We start from the raw sequence: 23,855 nt of genomic DNA, 5'->3' as shown, positions 1-23,855 counted from the left end.
CCAAAAATTCACATTATAATTTTTTAGAGAGCTTAATTCTGTACAAAATATTCCCAGGATTGAGTTTATATCATTAAATGTGCAAAAGTCGTAGCATTTCAACAGGAAAATCTCATCATCTCGTCCTGTAATTGAAATGCGGAAAAAGTCGAATTCTAAGAGCAACCAATTAAAATTTGATCTTGAGAGATATCCTGCCACAAGCATGTTTTTTTTATGTACAAAAATTTGTTCAGGTTTCAGCAAGAAAAAATGTTTCTTCCAAACGAAACACCTTATTATTTACGTGTTATGAATTGTTGAGAATGAACCTCGGGCTAATAAATCACGATAAAGTTCTTAACTTAAAGAATTTAAAGTCAGTGGAAAATATTCATCCAAGGATCAATCTCGATGTAATTATTATATTATATTATAGTGTATCTATACGCCTTTGTATCATGTGCCTTTAGAGTATATTTTTTCACTGATTAAGTCGAGTCTTGAGCTCGTTGCTCCGCGACTCTCCAAATAAAATATAAATAATGTAATATTATTATACACTAGAAAACTTACCAATGAGAAAAAAGATGCAATGATTATTACAAGCAACACACGGCAACATCGAACCACGTTGTGCAGCTCTGTCGCGTTTATATTATTATGAACCAAACATCCTTGTATAATTACATTAAAGAACCTAACGAGATTATTCTTAAAATTTACTGGGAAAATTTATAATAAATATGGCTCATTTGGGAATTGAAATATTTCATCAAAATTTTTAGAAATCACTAGTATTTGTCACATATTTTACATGAAAACTAGGAGACTGTCGGAAATTCACATATTGAATAAATTCGTAGAAATTTATGAAAGTTTCCAGAGATAGTTTTCTTCGGAGAGGCCTTTCAGCAAAATTTGACGAGTCGCTGCTCGTTTTTTTTCACTTGCTTGTTGATCATTTGTAATGTATTACGTTATAATATTCTTCTATTTGACTCTAGAATATTATTTACCATTCCTCTTATATATCGAATTATATAATTTTTAATTAATTGTACTTATACATGATTGTAAACGCTATTAGGTACTTCATTGTTCAAGATTTTACTTATCATGTAATTATATGTACTGGTAACGGCAACGCTGTTATTACAGGTGCCTCGACGAGTCTTATCTTGTACTACATTATATATTATATAGCATATACATATATATATATATATATATATATATATATTAAACCAGTATTTATTATTAATAAATTCTTTAATTGTTTCCGTGCAAGAAATATAAACGGTTTTCTCTTGTTATTTCCTTCCTCAAATCAATTATTCATATTATCACTTCATCACGATTATAGTTATAAATGAATGAGAATAAACAAAAAACGCAAGTATAAAAATATGTAGTTTATTGTGTATACAATTTATAGTATATAACACTACTTCTGCTCAATTTCTATCAGTCTTTTATCCAAAACAGGCTTGTAAGTCAAGAGCTTAACATATCTCTTGAGCAAAGATTTCCAAAAACATGTGACATCTTCCATTCTCAGATGATTCCACACGAAATTTCTACCTTGATCTGCGATTTTGTGGGCTATATCATCATTTTCCTTAGCAAAAAGTATCAGTTCCCTAAAAACAGAATTGTTGTACACATTTGGTTTACTGCTTATACTAAACAGGAATATTTCTTTCCTCGATATAAAATGATAAAAGGCGAATCTCTTTAAAATTTATCATAAAAACGAATAGTAATAAATCTCTCCTTGGAGGATACAAGTGAACGAAGTGTAAGTTTTGCAGGGAATATTTATAATAGTTGATTTTCAAATTCCAGAATAAATAAATATGTGCGAAATACGAATCAGACAATACTATACTTATTTTTGCACTTACTGCAGAGTTTCTTGGTTTGCATCTGTCGGAACAGGAATGTAATGGTGCCATGGTTTCATGGCTGTATAGTAAAACTCTGTCCATTCCTCTCCAACATGAAATACTAGAGATCGGCATAAAAACAGATGCTTGTGCCTAAATGATGCAGCAACACCTCTGAAGTTAAAGAGATATTTGAAATCACAGTGAGACTCGAGAGGAGTTTCTTGAGCAGGGGGCATATGCAAGGTGTCCTGAAATAGTCCATAAGATGATCAAGTTTTATACCGTTATTAACGATGAATGGACTGTACTGTCTGAATTAGAAGTCAGAAAAAGAGATAAACCGTTTAAATAGTCTCCAGCAATGTTATTTGCGCGAATAATTGTTAATGCAGATGAAACAACATTCCTACCATATGATGAAAATGAATCGGTGCAAATTCGAACCCCACATGAAGATTTCAACAATTGGGGAAAACTTTTACGATTATAATGTTCAAAATGATTGACCTCTGGCATTTTTCATCTGATTCTAATGTTTTCGGTTCATTTTTATCACTGGCCAGTTCAGCGCAACTTGTTTGGAAAACATTCAAGAAATCTTACATAATATTATAGTTATTCGTGCAAATGTAATTGATAATGAATATTTGTTGCATCATACTTAAACAAATCTATTCCTTACCATTCTGGAGATAATTATTTTCAACCTTGTTTTCAACCAATATGTGTAAATCTTTAAGGTAAGCAAAGTAAAAACAAAAATATTAATATTGCATTGAAAAAACAAAAATTTAATAATTTTGAACGTTCTTACTGTCAAACCTTTTCTCAAAGTGTCAATATCTCATTTATATTAGGAATGTTATTTCATTCATCTTCATCATTATTGGCACAGATAATGTCACTGGAGATTTTTTAAACGGTTTTACTCTTTTACTAATATTTGTTTCTGACAGTATGGTCCAATTATCCTAAAGAAACCTGAAACTGCCTATCGTCAAGGAGAAACTGACGCTAACTCAAGCTTAAATTGCACCAAAAACAGATCTCGTTACCGCTTCAGATTTCCAAGCCTGGTTTTTGGTATAGCGAGCATCGACAAGGTCTGGCTGCCCCCGGCTGAGCAAAACCAAATTATCTCTCTCAGAGCTGGTTCGAGAGCCACGGAAAAAGGCCTTGTCCTGCTTGTCGTGCCATGGCTTTTTTTCACTTGCTCTGTCCAATGATATTCTGTGCAGATCCCAACGTCCCAAACCGCGTGGATAGAGCGAAATCGCTGGACCTCCTTCCCAGAAACTCCAAGCTGGATAAGTTATATCGAAGTAATCAGGAGTCTGGAAAATGAGATTCTGTATTGATTTCTTTGGCCTTGTTCAGTGTCATTCAAGAAGCGCTGGATATGATTTTTAAAATGTAGAACGTCACTGGAGCTTGACATTATTATACTTGCATTTTCACCTTACTAAATGAGAAAACAGGCAACGGTTCGCCAAAATATTTGCTAGATTGGGGGTAATCTCTGGTATTGATGACTAATTCCATGTCAGGTAAATCCCAGATTATGGATAAAATAAAATGCTCGATCCCTGCACACCTTGAAGGAAACATGCAATCTTTTTCTCTGTAGAGCCTGCCATTGATTATTTGGTAAAACGTCCCTCTGAAACAAGAACATTAATAATAATAATGATAATAATTCAAATTACTGTTCTGGAATATATCGATTCTTTTTCAACACTGGACAACACGATGAGCTATTGAATTGTGCTTTGGATTATAGTAATATAACTATTACAAGTATTGAAATTTTACTTGCCTGGATTTAGCTAACGTTATAGATTCTTCTGAGATTCCAGTTTTCTTGAAAACTTTTAAATCATGTTTGATAACGTTTTTATAACAAGCACAGCTTCGATGACTAAATTCATCGCCGGAGGCAGTTTGATTCTCTGCATTGCGGATCGCATTCAAATACTTCTCGTACCTTCTGTTTGACTCTAAAATTGTTATAGTTGAAAATAATTATTTTATTTTGAGTGGTATGACCAATACGAATTTTTTTTTCACTTGATGCTTCTAATTATTGAATTGATCATATTTCACGCTTGTGACTGTCACCTTTTGAATATTTATCGAGAGATTCGTTTCTTGCCTCACAATCATCTTTGCTGTTTGCAGCGCAGAATTCTTCCGCCTGTCCAATTTTAGTTAACAATACCGAGAAAACAAGACAATACATGAAATGCATACTGAAATTTAAGGAATGCCGGGAATCGACGTTAAGTATCAGAAATTATCCTTAAGAATTACATAGTTACGATATTGCCGTTCGGAGCGTTGCGATGCAATAAAGATTCGAGAATTATGGGTAATTGGTCTGTTCAAGCGTTGATTTTTGACGGAAGAACTTAATGACGATTACCCCATGGGCTCCGTGGCCAAATTTCACTGACCTGTAAATAGTATATAAATCAGTGGCAAATGTTGTGACCAGTTCTCTGCGAACAAGTGGGCCTGGGTGGATCTGGGCCACAAAAAACCGCGTTATCGATCGAGCATCTTCTTTATCAGCGGAAGTGTTTAGGCAAGTGAGTGGCACCTGTGCTTCTAGCGCATGCGTAAATACATCGGTAAACAAAGACGGATAGAAGCTCACGCCCTCAACTATCTCTCCGTTCAATACGTGCGACCTTTCCACTTATGCTACCCCTACATCTTGCCTAATCTGTTTATAATATCGCTATATATAAGGCACACAAATCTCTTTTAGTATAACCACAGACAGAAACCTTAGAGCCCACGTTTGCATTTTTCGGATTCCTTAGCATTCACAATTTCGTAACGCCCTCTGACACGAAATAGGTTTATGGAACTAAAAATATACTAGAATCGAATGGTGGCTGGTATGGAACTTTTGAACTTTTATTTTGAAAACCCCGCTTCTTCTGACGGTAAGGTAGCTATAAAGGGCAACATTTCGCGGATTATAATATCTTAATCGTTGAATAGTAGAACGAAATTCTGTTTCATTTCTCTGTTAAGAGCTGAAGCCGGGTGAGGGGAAATGCCAAATCCTGCTATGCTGACTGTATTTTACATTGGGATCTTAAAGGCGGGTCGGTAAGTGCAGGGTAATAGATCCCAGACCCACTGGGACTCACCCAGCCGCAGGATATATTAGCCCAGAGCTGTTGTTATCTTTATCGTTAGTCAACGAATACAGTTTGTCCACAGTTCGTCTGATCAACCAAGTCACGCCTCGCCGGTCGTAATGGTTGTAAGGTAATCTGAGAGTTTCAATATCGTGCTGAAGACATGAAGCTCAACTCTTGATACACTGAAATAAGCCAATACTACTGCGACGATACACTGAACGAAAACCAATGCTAGTACTTTTTGTAGCCAAACCGAATAGATAAACTGTATTTACTTTAGCCAATCTGTACGGATAGTCATTAACAAGTTGTACGATATTATCTTGCCAGCTCACCAGGTACATTACCTAGTCTACGCGTATTACCTACAATTTTTTTATCCCTTTCCCCTCATTCACCGCCGCGCGAGGAGCGTTGGTACCGTTAGTACCGTCAGTACTGAAGTTTTGACTCCAGAATGCTTCTGATATCAAATAAGGGTCGGAGGGCCAGAGCCCAAGAGTAGGGTTCCCACTTGGTTCCCACTTTGATATTACTTGGCGGCAACACTCGCGCGCTATCTAGCATCGATGGAATATCTTCAAGCTGGAATGGCGGTTCTTTGAAATCTGAACTTGTGATCTACGCCAATGCCATGTTCATAATCTCTAACTTCAGGTAAAACAAGCAAAATATACGTTTATTTACATACACAACCATAAATTTGGTCCATACGTTTTTCGGAGGAAAATGTGCTGTGTAGAAAAAATGAAGCACCGACGAAACACCTTGATTGTGATTGTTTTAACAATTTCTTATCGCTATAATAATCCTCAGAGTTCTTAAAAATACGTACTATGTTTGGGTAATTTATCGAAAATATTTTTTAAAGAGTGTATTATTTTGTTGACTCAACTATTAGAACAGTAACATGCTAGAGTGATAATTACTAGAGTATCTTCTTAAGTTTACGTCTTTCAATCAATCCGGTGATCTGTATAAGTTTAAACAGATGAATCTGATAAATTTGAAATTGTGTATTACATAATACGTTCATTCACGGAAAATTGCGAGGTTAAAGCAATATGGCGTCGCATCAGGTAACCAGCTGATCTTTTCGGAGTCGGTTTTAGCTTAAATTACAAAAATATGAATAGCCATAAAATTTTATTTAAGTGGTTGCGCTTTTGTTTAGTTACATTGAACTCATAAATAGTAAAATACACGTTAGAAAATGGCTTTAATAATTTCTACACAACAAAGTCAGTTAGCGTGGTGAAGTTGCTGCCGCCAAATATACCTCTCTAGGTATCTTCAACCCGTCATCGAATTCAGTATTTTGGGAAGTTTCCCTTTACGATCTTGAGACAAGTCAATGTTCGAGTGAACCAGTTACTAATGGACACCTTGTAGATGCGTGTAACCCCTCATTGTCACTCGCCTAAAGTTCCACGCGTGTGTTAAACCCCGGCCTGCTAAGCTGCAGACACGACGAGTCTTATCGTGGTGTTAGGTTCGTCCGGTCGCGTATGCGCCTCCCAATATGTGTGAGCTACTTCCTGATGGCGCAATGGCTCGCTTCCTCTATGCTCCTCTAAACCATATCCCGCCTCACTGAGCCCTCAGGAGCGTCTCCAACAAAGGTATGAACCCCTTGTCATTAATTTTTCAACACACCTACTTCCTAGATTTTACTTCATATACCTAACGAAAGAATCTATCTTCGGTTTTGAATTCTTCGTTATGGTATGAAACGAAACGAAAAACTTATTTGTGTAGTCATATTTTCAAAATACTTTTTTCCAGATTAATACATTTGCATATTTGTTTGGTATTAAAAAATTTAAATCCCCCAGCTTGGATTTTTATTTTTATAACTAGCCAGAGTAATTTGAACATTTTTTTACATAATAGTAATTCATGAAACGAACTATACACGTTCTTGTGTTCCAATAAATCATACATTCATTTCATACAAACTTCGCTGGATATTTCCTTGGTCCAAGTTTCCAATTCAAGTGAACTTCCTGTGAGTAATTTTTCACTTTTTCATGAATTGTTACTGGATCGAGAAGGAAGTTTTTGGGAAAATCACAGAAACGGGGAATCGCTGGACTGCAGACAAGTTGAACGGGCACATCTGCCTTTAAAATTAGCGCGGAAAAATGATTAATATTCTTGCGTCAATCGATTTATCTAATAGTAACTGGTCAAATGCTTTAAATATGGCTGTTGGAGACGTTCAAATTGAAAATCAAAAGATGTCACGTAAATGATTTTTTTTCTAATGGCTGGACCGAAATTGCTGAAACAAGTGAAACTTCTTAGTTCAGCTATGACAATAAGTTTGCAAATGCTGATATTTTAAACCTGACCGAAGAAGTTTGGAGAAAAAAAATCATCGTTTTCTAGTATTTTTCCATGACATAATTATAACACTTCATTCCGTGTGATAATAAAAAATGATTATCCTGTTACAATTACATGGTATGCTGTTTTTTTTTTCCTTCTTACTGACTTTACGACTCCGCCGTTACCACATCCATCTGCGGTGAACAACGTGTAGACCTTCATTCCATTCAGGCTGCACTATGCCAATTAAAAATTTTATGAGATAAACCGTTTGCCTGTTGGAATAACGTGTAGCATACAGGATAAAGTCATTGATTAAAATACAACGGAAAAACCTAAGAACCCGTGCATATTAATCACACTTATTTGTTCACTGGGGCAAAAGAATCGATTTTGCGGGAGAATTTACCCTTCAGCCGATAAGGCTATGCAAACACAAATTTTATCGGATGTTCGCACTTTCAAGACGGCTATTGAGATCTGCAAGTTCAAAAATCGTATTTTTTTGATAGTATTAATTATGGATAAATGCTGTTCTCTGGCTGGTGGGAAACTGTGGAAAAGTGCGGTGGCAGCAAAAATACCTCCGCGTTGCTCAATCACAGTCTTCATGGGATGGGAGCGGGTTATACAATAGAAAGTAATAATATCTTACTACGAAGACTAATTCCCAAAAAAGAAGTAAATTTTCTAAACTTAGCATACATTAACAAAAATCTGTGTTACATTAATATTGGTATATATTTATTTCCACATGTTTAACACGCATTATCGAATGTTATACCTTTTTTTTGTAATTCGTAAGCTTTATTATTTCGGTACACATTTTGTGAGCTATCGGCTGTTACTTACGCTTAGAAATATATTGTAAGCGATAATGGAACTTGATAGCATACAAATTAGTGGTAATTCTGATAAAACTGATTCATCATCTGATTTGAGAGTGTGTGTACTATACAAGATAAGAAATTATCATCTCTAAAAAGTGGCTAGAGATGAAATTGCTGAGATTTTCTAAATATCAATCAACTCGTCCTGATACAAAGCCAATTCAAAAATAATGCTTTAATTTTTTTTTATCCGCTGTAGCTATTTACAAATTTCTTTACACTGGTGATAAAATAAAACTATAGTAATCACGCTCTTTCCGGACTATTCGTACGCATTCGTACATACAGCGTGTTCATAAAGTACAAATCTCACAGTTTGAGTAAAAAAAATTGTCATCGAAAAAAGATGAATCTGCATTTCAATATGAAAGCACAAAATGCCGACGAAACATGCCGTGCGCCAGTCGTCTTTAAACATTTCCTTCATTAATATTTCCAAAGTCTAGTTGAAGAACTACGTGGCAACCATGAAATGACGCGAAAAAGGGTTAAAAAGTTGAAGGATTTAATACAAGGTTGAATTGATTAATATCGAAAGCCCAGTATTGGCTTGGATAAATCGATAGGAGATGTCACCGGGTAATCAGCTGATCATTTAAGCCTTTATTGTAGATCAATTATTATAAACGAATATAAATGGACATAAAGCTTTGTGCAGGCGGTTAGACATTTATTTTGTTACGATGATTTGATGAAGAGTAAAGTATAGAACATAAAATGATTTTTATAATCAAATACGACCCGATTACCGTGCTAAATTTTTAGCTGCCGGGAGGCATTCGACGGATCCGTATATTTCCCACAGGATTATTTGCAGGAAAGAAACGAACAAATGATAAATTGTTACTAAATGGTGTACCTAATTCGAAAACAGTGGGAAATTATTTAAGGCGAGTGGTTAAATTTTGCGCTTGATTTTTAAAGCTGTCGAAGGGATTCCGATATCTATCTTCACCCATTAAATTCTTAATAATTAGGAAATATTGTAATCATTTATTCGGTGAAAATGATACCTTCGATACGACCATTATAGGTGAAATAGTCGTAGTTGGCCACAAATGAGCCTAAACTTAGAATAAAATGTTGATAAGATAGCCTTTGAACAGCTGACACACGGGTGTACATATTGACGCAATAAACGTGGCTGCTACCCGATATGAATGAAATCATAAAGGAAAATGGAATTAAAAAAAAGATTGAATATAATTGGTATCCAAAGTATGGGTGTGGATAAAACAATATGGCATCGCACTAAATGATCAGCTGATCGTTCAAGCATCTGTTTTAGCTGAATAACGCGCAAATAAATGGACAGAAGATTTTGTGCAAAAGATTAAGCGTCTGTTTTATAAAAATATGTTGCTGAAGACTGAAAGATAGTCATAAAAATAAGTCTTACAACTAAACATGAACGGATCAGCATAGTAAATCTTCTGTCGCCAGATTGCATCCTTCGATACTTTGGATTTCAATACCGAAGGCGGGAATATTTACAGCAGAGTAAAAAAAAAAAAAAATTAATAAACGATGAGTTGTGTTTCATTAGCGTCCTGAGTTGTAAAATGATTGAATATTATTTTAAGGACACCCGGTAGATGTCGGCACGTGAATATAGCCACAAATGCATGGAAAAGCGAGTGAGTGTCTCGTACGCACGAGGAGCGAACGAAAAACGAACTGAGCGCCGGGGGGCAGGCAACACGTACAGTCAGAGGATGGCGAGCCGACGGCGAGCCCGGACGTAGTGTGGGAGAGACAGCCTACTTCGGTCCGGGGGCGGGGGGGGGGGGGGAGGGCGGGAGAGAGAAGAGGGAGAGCCGCGTCCCCCGACTGCTGAGAATCGCTACTTCGGTCGTTTCCTTCCCCTGACCCTTCGTCACGAAGGCCCCACAGTTCTCTCTACCCATTCACAGAACTGTTTCGTCCGTGTGGTGTCATGGAGGTATCATGGCTGAGGAGACGCGCCTAGTTCGCGTTGAAGAGCGGCTAAAGATAAAAATTGGTACGGAAATAAAGAGCCTTAGGATAGAATAAGAGAGATAATATTCGGACGGATTTAACACGCTTAAACAACGACAGTAACAACGACAAGGAGCCGCACAAGTTCGCGAGATATTTTCGGTGCAGTTGATACGTTTATACTGGTTCTTATTCCTATACCCAGTGTCGAGTTGACGGGTCGGGGAGATAGAAGGAGGGAGTGAGAGAGAGAAAGAGAGAGAGAGAGAGAGAGAGAGAGACAGAGAGGGAAAACGAGAAAATCGACAATAAATATAAATATTTAACGTAAAGTGAAAAATGTGCGGTGATACGGATTCCGTTCCGCGATTTTACCAACGGCCGCAACACAGCGAAAAGAAACGCTGCGATGTCATCGTGAACCGTCGTCATGGTCAATCGTGGCTGCAGAGACTCCCACGAAAGTCTCACTCACTTACCGTGCAAGAACCGCTGCTGCAGAACCTCGGGTTAAAAGATCTTTCCTCGGTTTCAATCCCCCTGGAAACTTCAGGGATGCGCGAAGTCTGTTAACGCGGCTAAAACGAACGCAATTTCGAATAAAATGTCACTTATTTTTACCACTATCAAGCCTACGCATAACTGACATGTAACCGCGGCAGCGAGCGCAATTCTCAGTAATGTTCAAGCCGAACAAAAATATCCAAAAGGTTTTAATTTTTCACGTGTAAGAACGACGCTATGAAAAAATGTATTCCTACAATTTACAGTGCATATTTCAATTACGGGAATAAATTTTCTAGCGTTATCGTTGCGTCAAAGAAAAATTTTCTTTGCGTACATTTGTGTTGCCGCGAGGTTTAACGAACCGTCAACGATGCATGGGACATAACGATAGCAGAAATAAGTGACATTTTCCTCTGTCGGTAAAATGACTGAGAGTATAGCATCCTCGTAAAACTCTAACATTTTTAAAACTGATCCTAGAGACACATTCGCGATTACCTGTGTCAGGAATTATCTATGATTTGACGTCCGTTTTTCCCGGGATGCACGTCTCGTAGCAATGTGCCGGAAGGCGAATAAATAGAGGCGGAACGTGCGCGATTTGTGACCTCGATTAAGCTACGTGCTTGCCGCACCGCGAAACTTTTATCAATGGGACCCGACGGCGCCCGCGCCTCCTCCTGATTTGAACCGCTCTAGGCCGGCCTGTGTCACAACCGCACATACGCACAGACCCATGCCCGCGTTTACTATATCTGTTATACCTATGTATGGATCACCCACGAGACTCCCTGTCGCCTCGTTCGACTCGCCGCTGCATCGCTCTTAAATCAACACTAATCGTCACACTCGCGCCGAATGATAAAGATCGCGTTTAATTTTTTAAATTTACAGTACGCTACAAGTATCCGAATTGTAGCGAAACATCCAAACGATTTGAAACCTACCTTTTCACACGCTGCGTTTGGGCGGGCCTCCGAGTATCTTACAATTCCTAAAATGACAAACTCTCTTCTCTAAATCTCACGCAATTTCATTAACTTCAGCAAAAATTATTTAACTCTCTGTTAAAGATAAGACAATCAAAAATGTCAATTTTTAAAACTTGGACTTTACGAGTTTTCGAATTTTAGACAAACGTTTAAATGAATGGAAACTACTTGCTCCCACCTCTATGCCTTGTGTAGCTGGTCTCTGAACGCCCTGCTATTCATAAAATATCATCATCCGGTCTAGAAATATCATGTTATTTCGTAAACTTTGGGAAAATTTGTCACACTCGAATAAAGATGAGGCTTTCATTCGAAATATGGACTTGTCCATTTTTTAAATGCATACGTTATGAATATTTGAACTGTGGACGAACGGACAAACATTTAAAAAATCGTATTCGCGTTTTGTTTTACACTATAATTTATTACAGGTCTTCAAAATGTCCAAAAACATGGTAAACTTCGTAAAATCCTTGAAAACGCCAATCAAATGACTTCAATATGCCATTAAACGCGATTAAACTTATACCTTTCACATTCGACGGATTTACTCATTTGGATTAAATAGATGAATGAATTCTTACATTTGCAACTGGAATGCTTGTCGTGGCAGACGGGATAGCAAATTCATTTGAATACCGTCCAGGAGATATCTTTTTAACAAATATTTATACAGATGTAGGATTAATAGGATAATTTATAACCAAGAATCAGCATGGGCAGAATAAATAATACATCAAAATTCAAATGTTAACATCATAACAAAACATTACCAGAAATATTTATTGAATTCTGAGTAAGATTGTGGCAGAGAATATTCTTTACTGTATGTATTGAAGACCGAACGAAAAAATACTATTCTTTCAAGAATACGAAAAATCTATTGATTGAACGTTTCAATCGCCACCGTTTATCATTTTTTTAAAATATCGTTTCAAATTAATTTTGATTATTTGCTTATTTGTACTATTGTTGTGCTTTTCTTGGGCTTCTAATTGACATCTACTTAATAGATTATTAATTTTTCATTACTATTTTTTTGTTCGGTGATTATAGGCGAGGCAAAAAATTTACAAAGCAGAAGCCATGGATCTCCCGGCGCAAGAGATGTCTACTGTGCATTGTCCCTCGACCAGGAAGAGATTTTCCGCACTACAACGATGGAACGGACGCTCAAGTATGACAACTTTTTTCAACCCATAAACTAGGTTTCATTCTCATGTGCGCGAGACTTCTTTTCATATGAAAAATCAGATTTTTAGACTGTTCAGGATTGTTAGAATCTATTTTGAAAAATTTCTCAGTATTCATGAATCGAACATCATATAATAAGAATCGAAAATCCTCAGTGCAATTTCATTGATTTCGTTACTGCGATTTTAATTATTCAATTTGTGTTTTCTACAGGTGCTCAAATAGTTTGATAAAGATGTTGATCATCTCATTATTTTCAGCCCATTTTTTGGCGAGGAGTTCCAGTTTGAGGTACCTAGAAAGTTCCGTTACCTTAGCATATATGTTTACGATAGAGACCGGCATCTAAAACAGGACAAGATACTTGGGAAAGTGGCAATAAAACGTGAAGACTTGGCTACCTACCATAACAAGGAACACTGGTTCCAGCTGAGGCCTGTAGATGCGGATTCTGAAGTGCAGGGTAAAGCGCATCTAGAATTGGCACTGCAGCCGCAGATCGGACAGTTCCATCCAAAGTTAACAGTTAGGTGAGTTTTGGGAAAAAGAAGGCCTTGCAGCTTTTGTTGAAGACAGAAAATTGGGGAAATTCTGTGTCGAAGGAGCACTAAGTGTTTCTTACTTGCACTCTTCTTAGTTCTTATGTTTACCATTGAAAATTAAATCCGTCGTTTTTGAAATCAATGACATAGTTTTATTATGAACCTGGGGTGTCGCCAGACCTTTTTTACTTCTAAAGGGGTCGCGAATTCAAGAAGGTTGAAAAACACTGCCATAATTGAAAGTAGCTCATCTTTATCCAGCAGTGAAAAGTTCTGACTAATTGAACTGTATTAGCATAAAATTAATTCGCTTGATAAACCTGTTTAGCTCTGTGACTGCTGGGGCATAATTTCCCACCATTGTTACAATGCTTTTGTAATTAATGTGCTGCTTATTCATCTATCGTGCCCTCGTTTCATTATTGCCTCTTCATTTCTTACTACGCTTTGAAAGGCGGACAGTTCCCATGAAACTTACTTTGCTAATCCTGAGTCGATTATTACTCTCATTAAAAATTTTACGGTGGCTCAAATAATGATTATTAGTTAGCAGGGCAGCAATGATTTAAAATTCACCAGAAAAACAATATGTTTCATTCAATCCAGTATTGTTTTTGATTTTCTTGCTGTTTTTAGTGGGTTTTTTTTCTCTTTTATTTCCAGAATTATAGAGTGCAGTGAATTGACGATTAAAAACGGGGGCTGTGATCCGTTCGCAACTGTCACTGTGACCTACAGTAACGGAAAGCAAATATCGAAGCGTACCAAAGTCAAGAAGAAGACAGTATCACCTCGGTTCAATGAAACGTTTGTATTTGAGGTATAAAAGTCACTTCTCTTCTCACGATAACGAATTATATTCTCAATTCGATCCTGCAACATTCCAGATATTAAAATACCTATAAATCATTAATGAGAAGATGTTCAGCAAATTTTATATCAAGCTTCATGAAAATAGAAAGACAATCATGCAGTAATAACCAATTTTGTATTCGAATTTAGAATGTCAGTGTAAGATAATAATAAGATTTGTAGTCTTGGGGCAAATTGCAATCACGGACTTGAAAACGAATCGGCCACAGAGTCTGATTCAAGAGTTAGGAGAAGATAAAAAACAACTTTTAAAATAGCCCCAACAGTGTTATTTGTGTCAAGGATGGTGAAAATCTATAAAACAACGTTCCTGCTATCTAATCAAATGAATTCTGAGAAAACTTGAATAACATAAGTTAAGAGACTACTAGCATTGAAAAAAAAAGTTTTATAGGTGAAATTTTCAAAGTTATTAAAGTTTTTATCGGATTGTAAGATTTTCACCAATTGTTACATTTGCATCTTATAAATATATTATAATGTAAGATTTCTTCAATATTTTTTGACAATTTGTGGGGATTTCATCAGCAAGCGAAATGAACCCAAAAACATTAGAATCTTGAACTCATTTTAACGTCATAATTATAAAACTTTTTCTCAAAATGTTGATACTATAGCTTTTGACATACAAATCTGTTTAGAATGATTTCTATCACATAGTAAGGATGTTATTTTACTCATATTCATCATCATTGACACAAACATCATTGCTAGAGACTTCTTGAACGTTTCTTTCCATCTTTTCCTATCTTTGCTCCTAATTGATCTTGATTTTACCTCTAGATGTTATTAGATTCGACCAATTAATTTTACACAATATTTCGTACTCTATCTGCTTATATCACAGAGCGAAGTAGTGTATCTTTACAAATGCAACTGCGCTGAACTTTGATTATAAGTGTCTTTGATCGAAATCCAAAGAAAAACGTTTGCTGTACCGTTCCAAAGACTGTGATGGCTTTTACATACAGTTGTTCACGCTTTTCAATGTCCTGTACTATCGTTAAAAGCTTGTTTCTGTTATTTCCGTACGAAAAACAACGTTAGTTTAAAACAGCAAGCATGATTTGGAACAATGAGCATCACCACTGTTTTCTTTCTCTCAGCCCGAGTTGACTGAATCCAAGGACAAGGATGTCTCCCATTATTCGATCGATGGGGGCGAAGTTGGGGAAGTTATTGTCGCTGTCTGGCATGCTTCGTCTGGCATGGGTGAACAGCCAGCTTTCCTTGGCGAAGTTCGAGTTATGCTGCGCGGTTTGCAAAAACAACCGACAAGCCCCACAACGGCTTGGTGAGTCAGAATTAAATTCTCACATGAGATTTGTATATTGCGCATTATGCAAACGTGTTGTGCGTCAAAAATGCTTTTATTGATTCCGATCATTCTATATTTAGGTTTATGTAAATGTAATCGTCTCATTATCATTCGACAATTCAGGTATTTTCTCCAGCCGAGGTCAGCAAAGCACAGACCGAGCAAGATTCCCAACAATTCTACACTGCCGGGGACGATACCATGCATAGGATCTCTGAGGCTGAAGATTCACTACACAGCTGACCATGTCTTCCCTTCCGAGATGTACAAAAGACTGGAGAGTTTGCTGCTACAGAGTGTTACTGTTCATCCCATCACTTCCTCAGCTGTTTACATACTTGGTGAGATTGTCGCCAGTAAGATGGAGGCTGCGCAACCACTTGTTCGTGTCCTTGTGCATCATGAACAGCTTGTTTCAGTCATGAGGGCACTTGCCAGCTACGAGATTTCCAAACTGACGTAAGCTTAGCTTTTATCCCACACATTTACGACATCGAAGCATGATCTGAAATAATTTTTATCCACAGAATCGAAATCGAAATTGGATAATTTGAAAAATAGTTGAAATATTTTTATTTACCTATTCAAACCTCAGATATGAGTACTTATCCTGTGATATTGAGTGTTACACATCGTTATTTATCTGTGAAATCATACGGAAGTAAACTTCAGTGATGCTTTAAAATTGTTTTCAGAGATCCTACGACAATTTTTCGAGGTAATACTCTAGTCAGTAAAATGATGGACGAAGGAATGCGGCTGGCTGGACTTCATTATTTACATTGTACTCTTCGACCAGCTATGGAACAAGTATTTCTGGAGAGAAAACCTTGCGAAATAGACCCAACCCGAGTAAAGGATGCCAACACTATCCAAGCGAATTTGGCGAACCTCAAGGTAAGAACAGCGTTATTGAGTTGAACATCAAGCCTAATTGTTTCAATTCCATATACTGTCTGTTCTCAATGTGTTGATGTTAAGAAAACTCGTTAGTAGTGTGTCAACAACAAAGTTTTTACTCCAACTTGTATAGTTTTAATTTTTTTGTTTTCATTTAACACTAAAGATATTCTATTGCGCCGATTATTTCATTCCGCAACTCGTATCTGCAGGAGTATGTTCAACGAGTGTTTACCGCGATAACAACATCAGGTGTCCGGTGTCCGCCATTAATGTGCGAGATGTTTTGGAGCCTGCGAGAATTGGCTGTGACACATTTTCCCTACAATAAAGAAGTGAGGTACTCTGTCATCAGTGGCTTCATATTTCTCAGGTTCTTCGCGCCGGCGATACTTGGACCAAAATTATTCGACATTACCACTGAGCAAATAGTAAGACAAGAAAAAATTATTATTGCAATTACTATTTCTTCTTCCCCACTTTCATCTGTCTCTATATTCTTTTTCGCATACTGAAACAAAGATTAAATATTTCCTGGTGAAAAAATTTTTCATAATTTGGCATAACGTAATTCACATTCTGAGTGAATTCGTGAAAATTTCTACGAGTTACTGAAAACACTTTCCACCAGGGTTTCATCTTTTCCCTACCAAAGGCATCGAAAACAATACGATTTGGTATTTCAGGATTCCCAGACATATAGAACGCTGACACTAATTTCAAAAACGATTCAAAGCTTAGGAAATTTGGTTAGCTGTCGAGGTGGGGCAGGCAGTGTTTGTAAAGAAGAATATATGGAGTGTGTGTACAGGTAAATTTCATTTTGCACATTCTTCAGCGCAAAAATATAGTGGAGTGTCATTATGAGCTTGATAGAGCTCAACTTGCAGAGTTAAAACTCTCCTGTATTTAATTTATAGGGAATTTTATACAGAGAAGCACATTCAGGCTGTGAAACAATTCTTAGAACTGATATCAACTAGCAGTGGAAGTGGAACTATCAAAGAGAGACCCGCAGCTTTCCAGGAAGAGCCTGTGGTACTGAAGGAAGGGTACGTTCTGCTGATATTCCTCTAGAGACATTTTTCCTTGATTTTTGGAAAATCATATGCTCAATATTCATTAGTTAGTCATATAATTTACAAAATAAATTCCTCATTCTTTCTTTCTAATAGAATATATTCTCTTTTTGTGCCTACGGCTGACTGTGGCAAGAGGTTTGTAAATCATGTCAATTTTTTATGCTTTTTCATAATAACTGTCACTGTACATATTTTGAACTTCCTAATCTGTTGGGATCCAAAGTATCGATAATCACCATATCATGGCAGAAAATGTTACGCATAGTTTGATTCGCATTCAAATATAAAAGTCGCTTTTTAACGCATTTTTTACTCTTTATCAGCTCAATGTCACAAGACAGAATTACGACAGCTTGCACAGCACTTTCTTTCCCTTTACGTTCTTGTAATTCAGCTAAAACCAAAGCCGAAACAATCAGTTGATCACTTTGTTCGACGCCATATTGCTTCAAACATGTTTGTAAATTGGATCTCAACCCAAATTATACTTTACACATATTGTGTGTCTCAATTTCGTAATACGAACGCCCTTTTGCAGAGTTATGATCAAAAGAGCGCAGGGCAGAAAGAGATTTGGGAGGAAAAACTTCAAGCAAAGATATTTCAGACTGACTACACAAGATTTGACTTATTCCAAGAACAAAGGTAAGGACACAAAGAAGTTTTGTACTGAAATTAAACTCTCACTCTGCAATCAACCAGCAGTGATGTAAAAGTTCTGATTCGTGTATGTATTATCTAATACACTGTATCTTCTACCTTGTGACATAAGTTTTGTTTACATTTTCAACAGGAAAGGAACCGCTATGTAAAATACCATTAAGAGAAATTCTTGCTGTAGAAAGACTTCATGAGGATTCATTCAAGATGAAAAATATGTTCCAAATCGTCCAAAAACAAAGAGCGTTGTATGTTCAAGCCAGTAATTGCGTTGAAGAAAAAGAATGGATTGATATTCTTACAAAAATTTGTCAGACGAATAGTAATAGACTAGAAAAATACCATCCGAGTGCCTACATCAATGGACATTGGCTGTGGTACGCATATTCAATCCTTTTTCGAATTCATAGTATCTTTACTTCTGATTACAAAAACAGTCGTCGTATTTAATTTTTATTTTTATAGAGGGTGTTGTAAGTGTTCAAATCAAGGCTTCGAAGGATAAAATTTCCACAAATCGGAGTGCCCCAAGTTTGTTCTCAATTATAACATCTGATGATGAAAATTTGTTTCAGTTGTCGAGCAGCACTTGTAAGTGCTCCGGGCTGCAGCGAAGTTTCACCTGGGCTAGAGGCTGGTTTGAAAATGTCGTTGGATCCAGACCGTGATTTGCAGAGGATTCACTCTCTGATTTTCACAAATATGCCGCGCCTCGAAACCTTAATAAGTGCCTGTGAATGCCAAGCTGTTTATGGGGCAAACAAAGTCTGCGTATTACCAGGAGATGGACCGCCTATAGAGGATGTTCCATCCTGCTTCAAGACCCTTGCCTCGCTTCGAGAAATTGCTTTCACCCTGCAACAGGAGCATCGAGCTTATTCAAGGAAATTGGCACGTGAAACAAAATATGGAAGCAAGTAAGCAGCAAACTAAAAAATTCAATCACCGAAGGAGCAATGAACAGATTGCAATTACACTACACAACGATTATTCTTAGTTATAGAAGATTTTCATGAAATTTTCGTGAAAAACGAACTGAGAAAAAATTAGATCGAACTTCAAGAAGCTTTATAAAGGAATTGAGGGCACAGAGGGTTACGGAAACTGAGTATTATAGGGAGGAAATATCATTTTTTTCCGAGCACTATCAATATTGGTGATTTTGGAAAATTTGTGTTTTATGTTTACTGTTTAAACATCGAAAACAATATTTTCTATCACCAATTAACAGGTAATACATTGGTCAGCACATGGGATCATTAACCAGAAAAGCCAGTTTTCGCATGGTTGAAGGTACACCGTAGTTCAATTTGACTTTATAAGGCAACGTTTGCTTCAAAAGATATTTTATTTCCGTTTGAGTTCGGGAATTCACAGAATGAAAATTAAGTACAGGAAATATCGTTTGTTGACACTTTGAAGAAAAGTGAAAGAAATCAAAGTGTCGTTATTTTGTACACTATTTAGCCAAAATTGAAGAGCAAAAAAATCTCCGTAGTTAAGCGAAATGTATTCTGAAGAGATTAGTGTTGTGCGAACTCAAGTTGATGTAACAGTGTCCCTTCATTCAACCTTATAAAAACTGATTGGTTTTGCTGAAAATAAACCTATGAGCTGACAATGTTGACCAATGTACTGTCTGGGAAATAATGACATAAAATGTATTTTTTTATATTGAAACAGAAAACATCAACTAAAAATTTTTGAACATCTCTAAAAGCTCCTACATGTAAATTGTATTTATATTATTGAAACTGTTCTTTCTATTCAATGCTTTTGTCTTTTTTGTAAAAATGTAGGGTACGCTTTGCTCCTAATTACGACTTAATTTTTTCTGTCCAATAGACAAGCTCCAATCGGGGATGACAATTATCTCCACTTGGCTGCAGGGCCAGGCTTAGATGCATCGTTGGCAAAGTGTGCATACGAGGCCGAGAGTCCGGGTCGCGGGCACACAGATGGGAGTGTAACATCGCGGAGGATCGAGGATTCACAAAGAAAATGTGTGGACTCTGTGGACGGTCGATACGAAATCAATGACGGATGGTTGAGGCATTCTGAAGCAAACAATACCAGCAGAATAAGAGGCATTGAAACCGATCTCATTCGATTTGACAACAGCTTGACGAAGCACGGAACTCTTCGATCGGAGAAACTGGCGGAGAGGAATGGAAACGAGAATTTGGAGAATCCATGGTGAAAATTATTTTCCGATTTTCGTTAAGAAAAAACTTTACCACATATACAAACAGTTTTAAGAAATGTTATGTATTATTTCTGGTAAAGATCGAATTATTCTAATCATGTCTGAGGAATTTCAAAAAATTCGAGAGTTTCTGGAAGGAACTCGTATTCTTCCAAACTTTATTTGATATTAAAAATTTTTATAACTCCGAGTAATTAAGTTTTGGACTATTTCTGACAAATTAGTCGAGTCAGCAACGAAAATTAGACCAATTTATAGAGAAAACTCAAAGTTTTTCAGAGCTCCGACAGAATGGACCTATTTTTCTGTATAGAAATTGAGATACACCTACGAATTTTCGACGAATTATTGCAATTTGTTAGAATTTTTTCAGGGAAATTAAGAAACATTATAAACTCACATTCTGGCTACATTTGTAGCAATCTTTTAAAGTTTCAGAAATTTTCTGTCATCAGGAATCACAGAAGGATGCAGGACACGTCGAGCCTTTTGAAAATGGATGGCATTAGTTTGTCAGGAAGTTTGTCGCGAAAACTCAGCAATTATGACAACACTAGGAAATTGGACGAGGGCACTTTGACTAGGCGCATCAAGGACGACGCGTCCGATATTTCTTCAAATTCAATGAGTGGTCGTGGTAATCACTGATATTTCACCTTTCGTTAAGGATTTTGTAAATAGTGTAATAATAACTACTAACGCGGAGAATTTTATTATCGTCACTTCGTCGTTAATAATTCGCTTTGTCTTGTCAAAGATCGTGGATTTTTGAAACAACTCTCAATGGTGGAAAAACATTTCTTACCCCTTTTTTCAACTTAATCCTGAAAGATTCTAACAACTCTGAGAAACTGATTATTTCTTGTTATATTTCGATTATTTTATACCCTGTTTGAACACTTTCCGAGATTTTATACCGACTTTATCAAATGTTTTCAGATATTTGTAGAGAATTTTTGAGAAATTTCAGAAAGGTTATAACATTTGATCCTTCGAAATCTTTCTCCAAACAATCTCTTAAAACTTTACGTGCCAAATTTTTTAAATATTTGCATCATCTATTAATTCTCGTTGGTTAATTGTAAGAAAATTTTTAGACGAATTTTTTATTTCTGTATCCACATAAAATTTTCACCTTAAATTTTGATTTCTTCTTCAAGCTCTAAAAAAATTTACAGTGAAAAATGTTTGTATTGCACGAAAATATTTAGAATAAAATCAGAGATAAACAGAGTTGGAAACAAGTTTGTAGAATCCTTCAGATAATTTATCAATGACAGTTGGAAATATTTTTTTACCAGAGATATAAGCCACACCTACAAACCAACTGTACAGTAATCGAAATAATAATTAATTAATTATTATACGTAGAGTTTAAATCGGTACTAAAATAGGTAGTAATAATATATTGTACAGTGTACAGAAATCTCAGTTAATCGTCATGTTATTTTTATTATCATTATTTTTAGAAATTGTTTTTTTAGGATAAAAATGGAAAGTGGAAATCGTAAGTTCTTAACAATGGTAAGGTTAATTCCATGAGGACGCTCCTAGCACCATAGGAATAGAATAACACCAAACAAATAGCATTACATTATAATTTGAAAACTAAACAATCTTAATAATGAAAAACGGACAATTTCATTAAATCGTATTTTTCAAATGTAAACATATCTCTAAAGAAGGCATTGGTCTATTTATATTTTCACCGCTTATACTTATTACCACTAACATCATTATTATTATTGTTATTATTAAAGTCGTGGCGGTATTCGCTTTACCAATGGTCGATTAAAATTCATATACTAATAATATTCTGCAATATTGGATCCACAGAGTATTGAAAAGGAAAAATGATAAACCAAATACATGATCTTTGATTCTAGCGCTTACGTGAACTACATTGGCGAAAATACATTTGAATTCATTTTACAGTTCTCAAAACGTACAGTCAAACATGTAATGATAGTGTTCACCAAATATTGGAATTTTTTCTTTCGAAACAATCTCTTCATTTCATTATCTCGAATGAAAAGATTCCGATTATGTTTACATTACTTCATGGGTAAATTCCATTGATAAATACGAGCTAAGTAATAATATACGAATCTTAATCTGTACCCTAATAACTGTTGTTTCTCAAATTTCAACGATGATTTTGAATTTATAAATACTATAAGTGTCTGTATTTTAAGTTGCGCGTGTAAATGATCTGAGTTCCCCTTCATACATTATTATTATTATTATTATTATTATTATTATTATTATTATTACATTCAGGGCTGTTTGTTCCACGTTTGAGGTCTAATTTACCTCCAAGTTGGGTGTCGAACTCACAATTTGAGCGGCATAGTTAAAGCTAAATCGGCCAAACCGTCTCAATCAAAAGTTCAGGCAAAAAAAAAAAAAACCATTCAAAAGATGTCTATTAATGTTACTTGGGACAATGATGGTGAATAAGAATGAAGAAACATCTCGATCATGTGCTAGACATGAATCTTGATAAATTCGAATATCAAAATTTAACATATGAACAATTGAAGAAAAGTTTTTATAATGAGAACTCTCAAACTGATTAAACTCTGCAGATGTTTTTGGTTCCATTCTATCGTTTTTGGGCTCATTTCGTTCATCACACAGATCTCCAAAGATTATCTGAAAAAATATACATAAACAGTTTTCTTTAGACTGAATAGGAATAGATTTGTGTAAGTATGTTACGACAGATGTTTGTCAGTTGTTATATCCGTGTATTATAAGTCTACTATAATTTGAGATTTCTTGAATTTGCTCAGATTCGTTTCTGCCACAAAATAAGCAACATTGTTCCATTTGTGTTCATTATTATTGCCACAAGTGACATTGCTAGAGATTTCTTGAACGTTTTTTTTTTTCATATCCTAATGATTCATTTCAGATGGTATGGCCACCGATTTATCCTTAAGGTGTTGTATCAAATTATCAAAGTTAATGAGCGTTAGATTTCTTAGTCATTTTTTAATATTGATATTTTGATTGAAATTTTGACTTGTGACTTGTCTAGAAAATGAATAATAGGAATATTTGTTTTTAAAATACACCCTGTCGGGGAGAATTTTATCCCGGATGTGGAATAACTAGTTCTCAACGACTCATAGCTTGTAACTATGTGCAAGAGCAGATGTAAGTCAGAAAATTTAACCGCTTGTAAACTTCCTTCCTTGGTTGAATGGTAAAAATTCAATCTCGATCGGATATTATTCTACAATTCTCTCTCAGGCCCATTGAAATTAATATACCTAATTGCGCCAGGTGACTATTATATATATTATATATTTAAATATTTTTTAACGAAATTGAAAATTTTCGCTATAGATAGTTGTACAATCATTGTTC

At 35.9% G+C, this 23,855-nt stretch overlaps 2 protein-coding genes and 1 long non-coding RNA gene across 3 annotated transcripts in view; 1 reads left to right on the top strand and 2 right to left on the bottom strand.

Annotated features, from left to right (window-relative positions):
* Positions 1–32: 32 nt before the first annotated feature.
* Positions 33–4,435, bottom strand: LOC124296926 (O-glucosyltransferase rumi homolog). Its single transcript, XM_046747367.1, has 6 exons — positions 3,990–4,435; positions 3,688–3,868; positions 3,330–3,531; positions 2,927–3,205; positions 1,887–2,119; positions 33–1,622 (listed from the first exon to the last, which is right to left on the bottom strand). The coding sequence occupies exons 1-6, from the start codon at positions 4,117–4,119 to the stop codon at positions 1,427–1,429; spliced, it is 1,221 nt and encodes a 406-aa protein (XP_046603323.1). The 5' UTR covers positions 4,120–4,435; the 3' UTR covers positions 33–1,426.
* A 3,644-nt stretch (positions 4,436–8,079) lies between these two features.
* On the bottom strand, positions 8,080–11,395 carry LOC124298939 (uncharacterized). The gene is made up of 3 exons (XR_006906915.1): positions 11,212–11,395; positions 10,686–10,784; positions 8,080–10,233 (listed from the first exon to the last, which is right to left on the bottom strand). It is a non-coding gene; the product is annotated as an uncharacterized LOC124298939 (long non-coding RNA).
* LOC124298935 (uncharacterized) overlaps positions 10,142–23,855 on the top strand; it is a 32,372-nt gene continuing 18,658 nt past the window's right edge. Inside the window, exons 1-16 of the mRNA XM_046751624.1 lie at positions 10,142–10,249; positions 12,762–12,882; positions 13,160–13,429; positions 14,105–14,261; positions 15,421–15,608; positions 15,756–16,091; positions 16,328–16,529; positions 16,745–16,963; positions 17,219–17,343; positions 17,453–17,584; positions 17,708–17,749; positions 18,153–18,259; positions 18,408–18,651; positions 18,850–19,191; positions 20,120–20,470; positions 20,936–21,117. Coding sequence (XP_046607580.1) covers positions 10,195–10,249; positions 12,762–12,882; positions 13,160–13,429; positions 14,105–14,261; positions 15,421–15,608; positions 15,756–16,091; positions 16,328–16,529; positions 16,745–16,963; positions 17,219–17,343; positions 17,453–17,584; positions 17,708–17,749; positions 18,153–18,259; positions 18,408–18,651; positions 18,850–19,191; positions 20,120–20,470; positions 20,936–21,117 — 3,073 coding nt within the window. The 5' untranslated portion in view covers positions 10,142–10,194. The remainder of the gene's footprint in view (positions 10,250–12,761; positions 12,883–13,159; positions 13,430–14,104; positions 14,262–15,420; positions 15,609–15,755; positions 16,092–16,327; positions 16,530–16,744; positions 16,964–17,218; positions 17,344–17,452; positions 17,585–17,707; positions 17,750–18,152; positions 18,260–18,407; positions 18,652–18,849; positions 19,192–20,119; positions 20,471–20,935; positions 21,118–23,855) is intronic.

Source organism: Neodiprion virginianus, chromosome 2 (genome assembly GCF_021901495.1).
Source record: "Neodiprion virginianus isolate iyNeoVirg1 chromosome 2, iyNeoVirg1.1, whole genome shotgun sequence".
Lineage (NCBI taxonomy): Eukaryota > Metazoa > Arthropoda > Insecta > Hymenoptera > Diprionidae > Neodiprion > Neodiprion virginianus.
This window is presented reverse-complemented; position numbering and strand designations above follow the sequence as displayed.

Coding starts and splice junctions, on each gene's coding strand:
- LOC124296926 (XM_046747367.1), bottom strand. CDS start 4,119: ATGCATTTCATGTATTGTCTTGTTTTCTCGGTATTGTTAACTAAAATT. Junction 3,206..3,329: donor CTGTTTTCTCATTTAGTAAG/GTGAAAATGCAA, acceptor CTCATTTTCCAG/ACTCCTGATTACTTCGATAT. Junction 2,120..2,926: donor AGGCTTGGAAATCTGAAGCG/GTAACGAGATCT, acceptor GGACTATTTCAG/GACACCTTGCATATGCCCCC.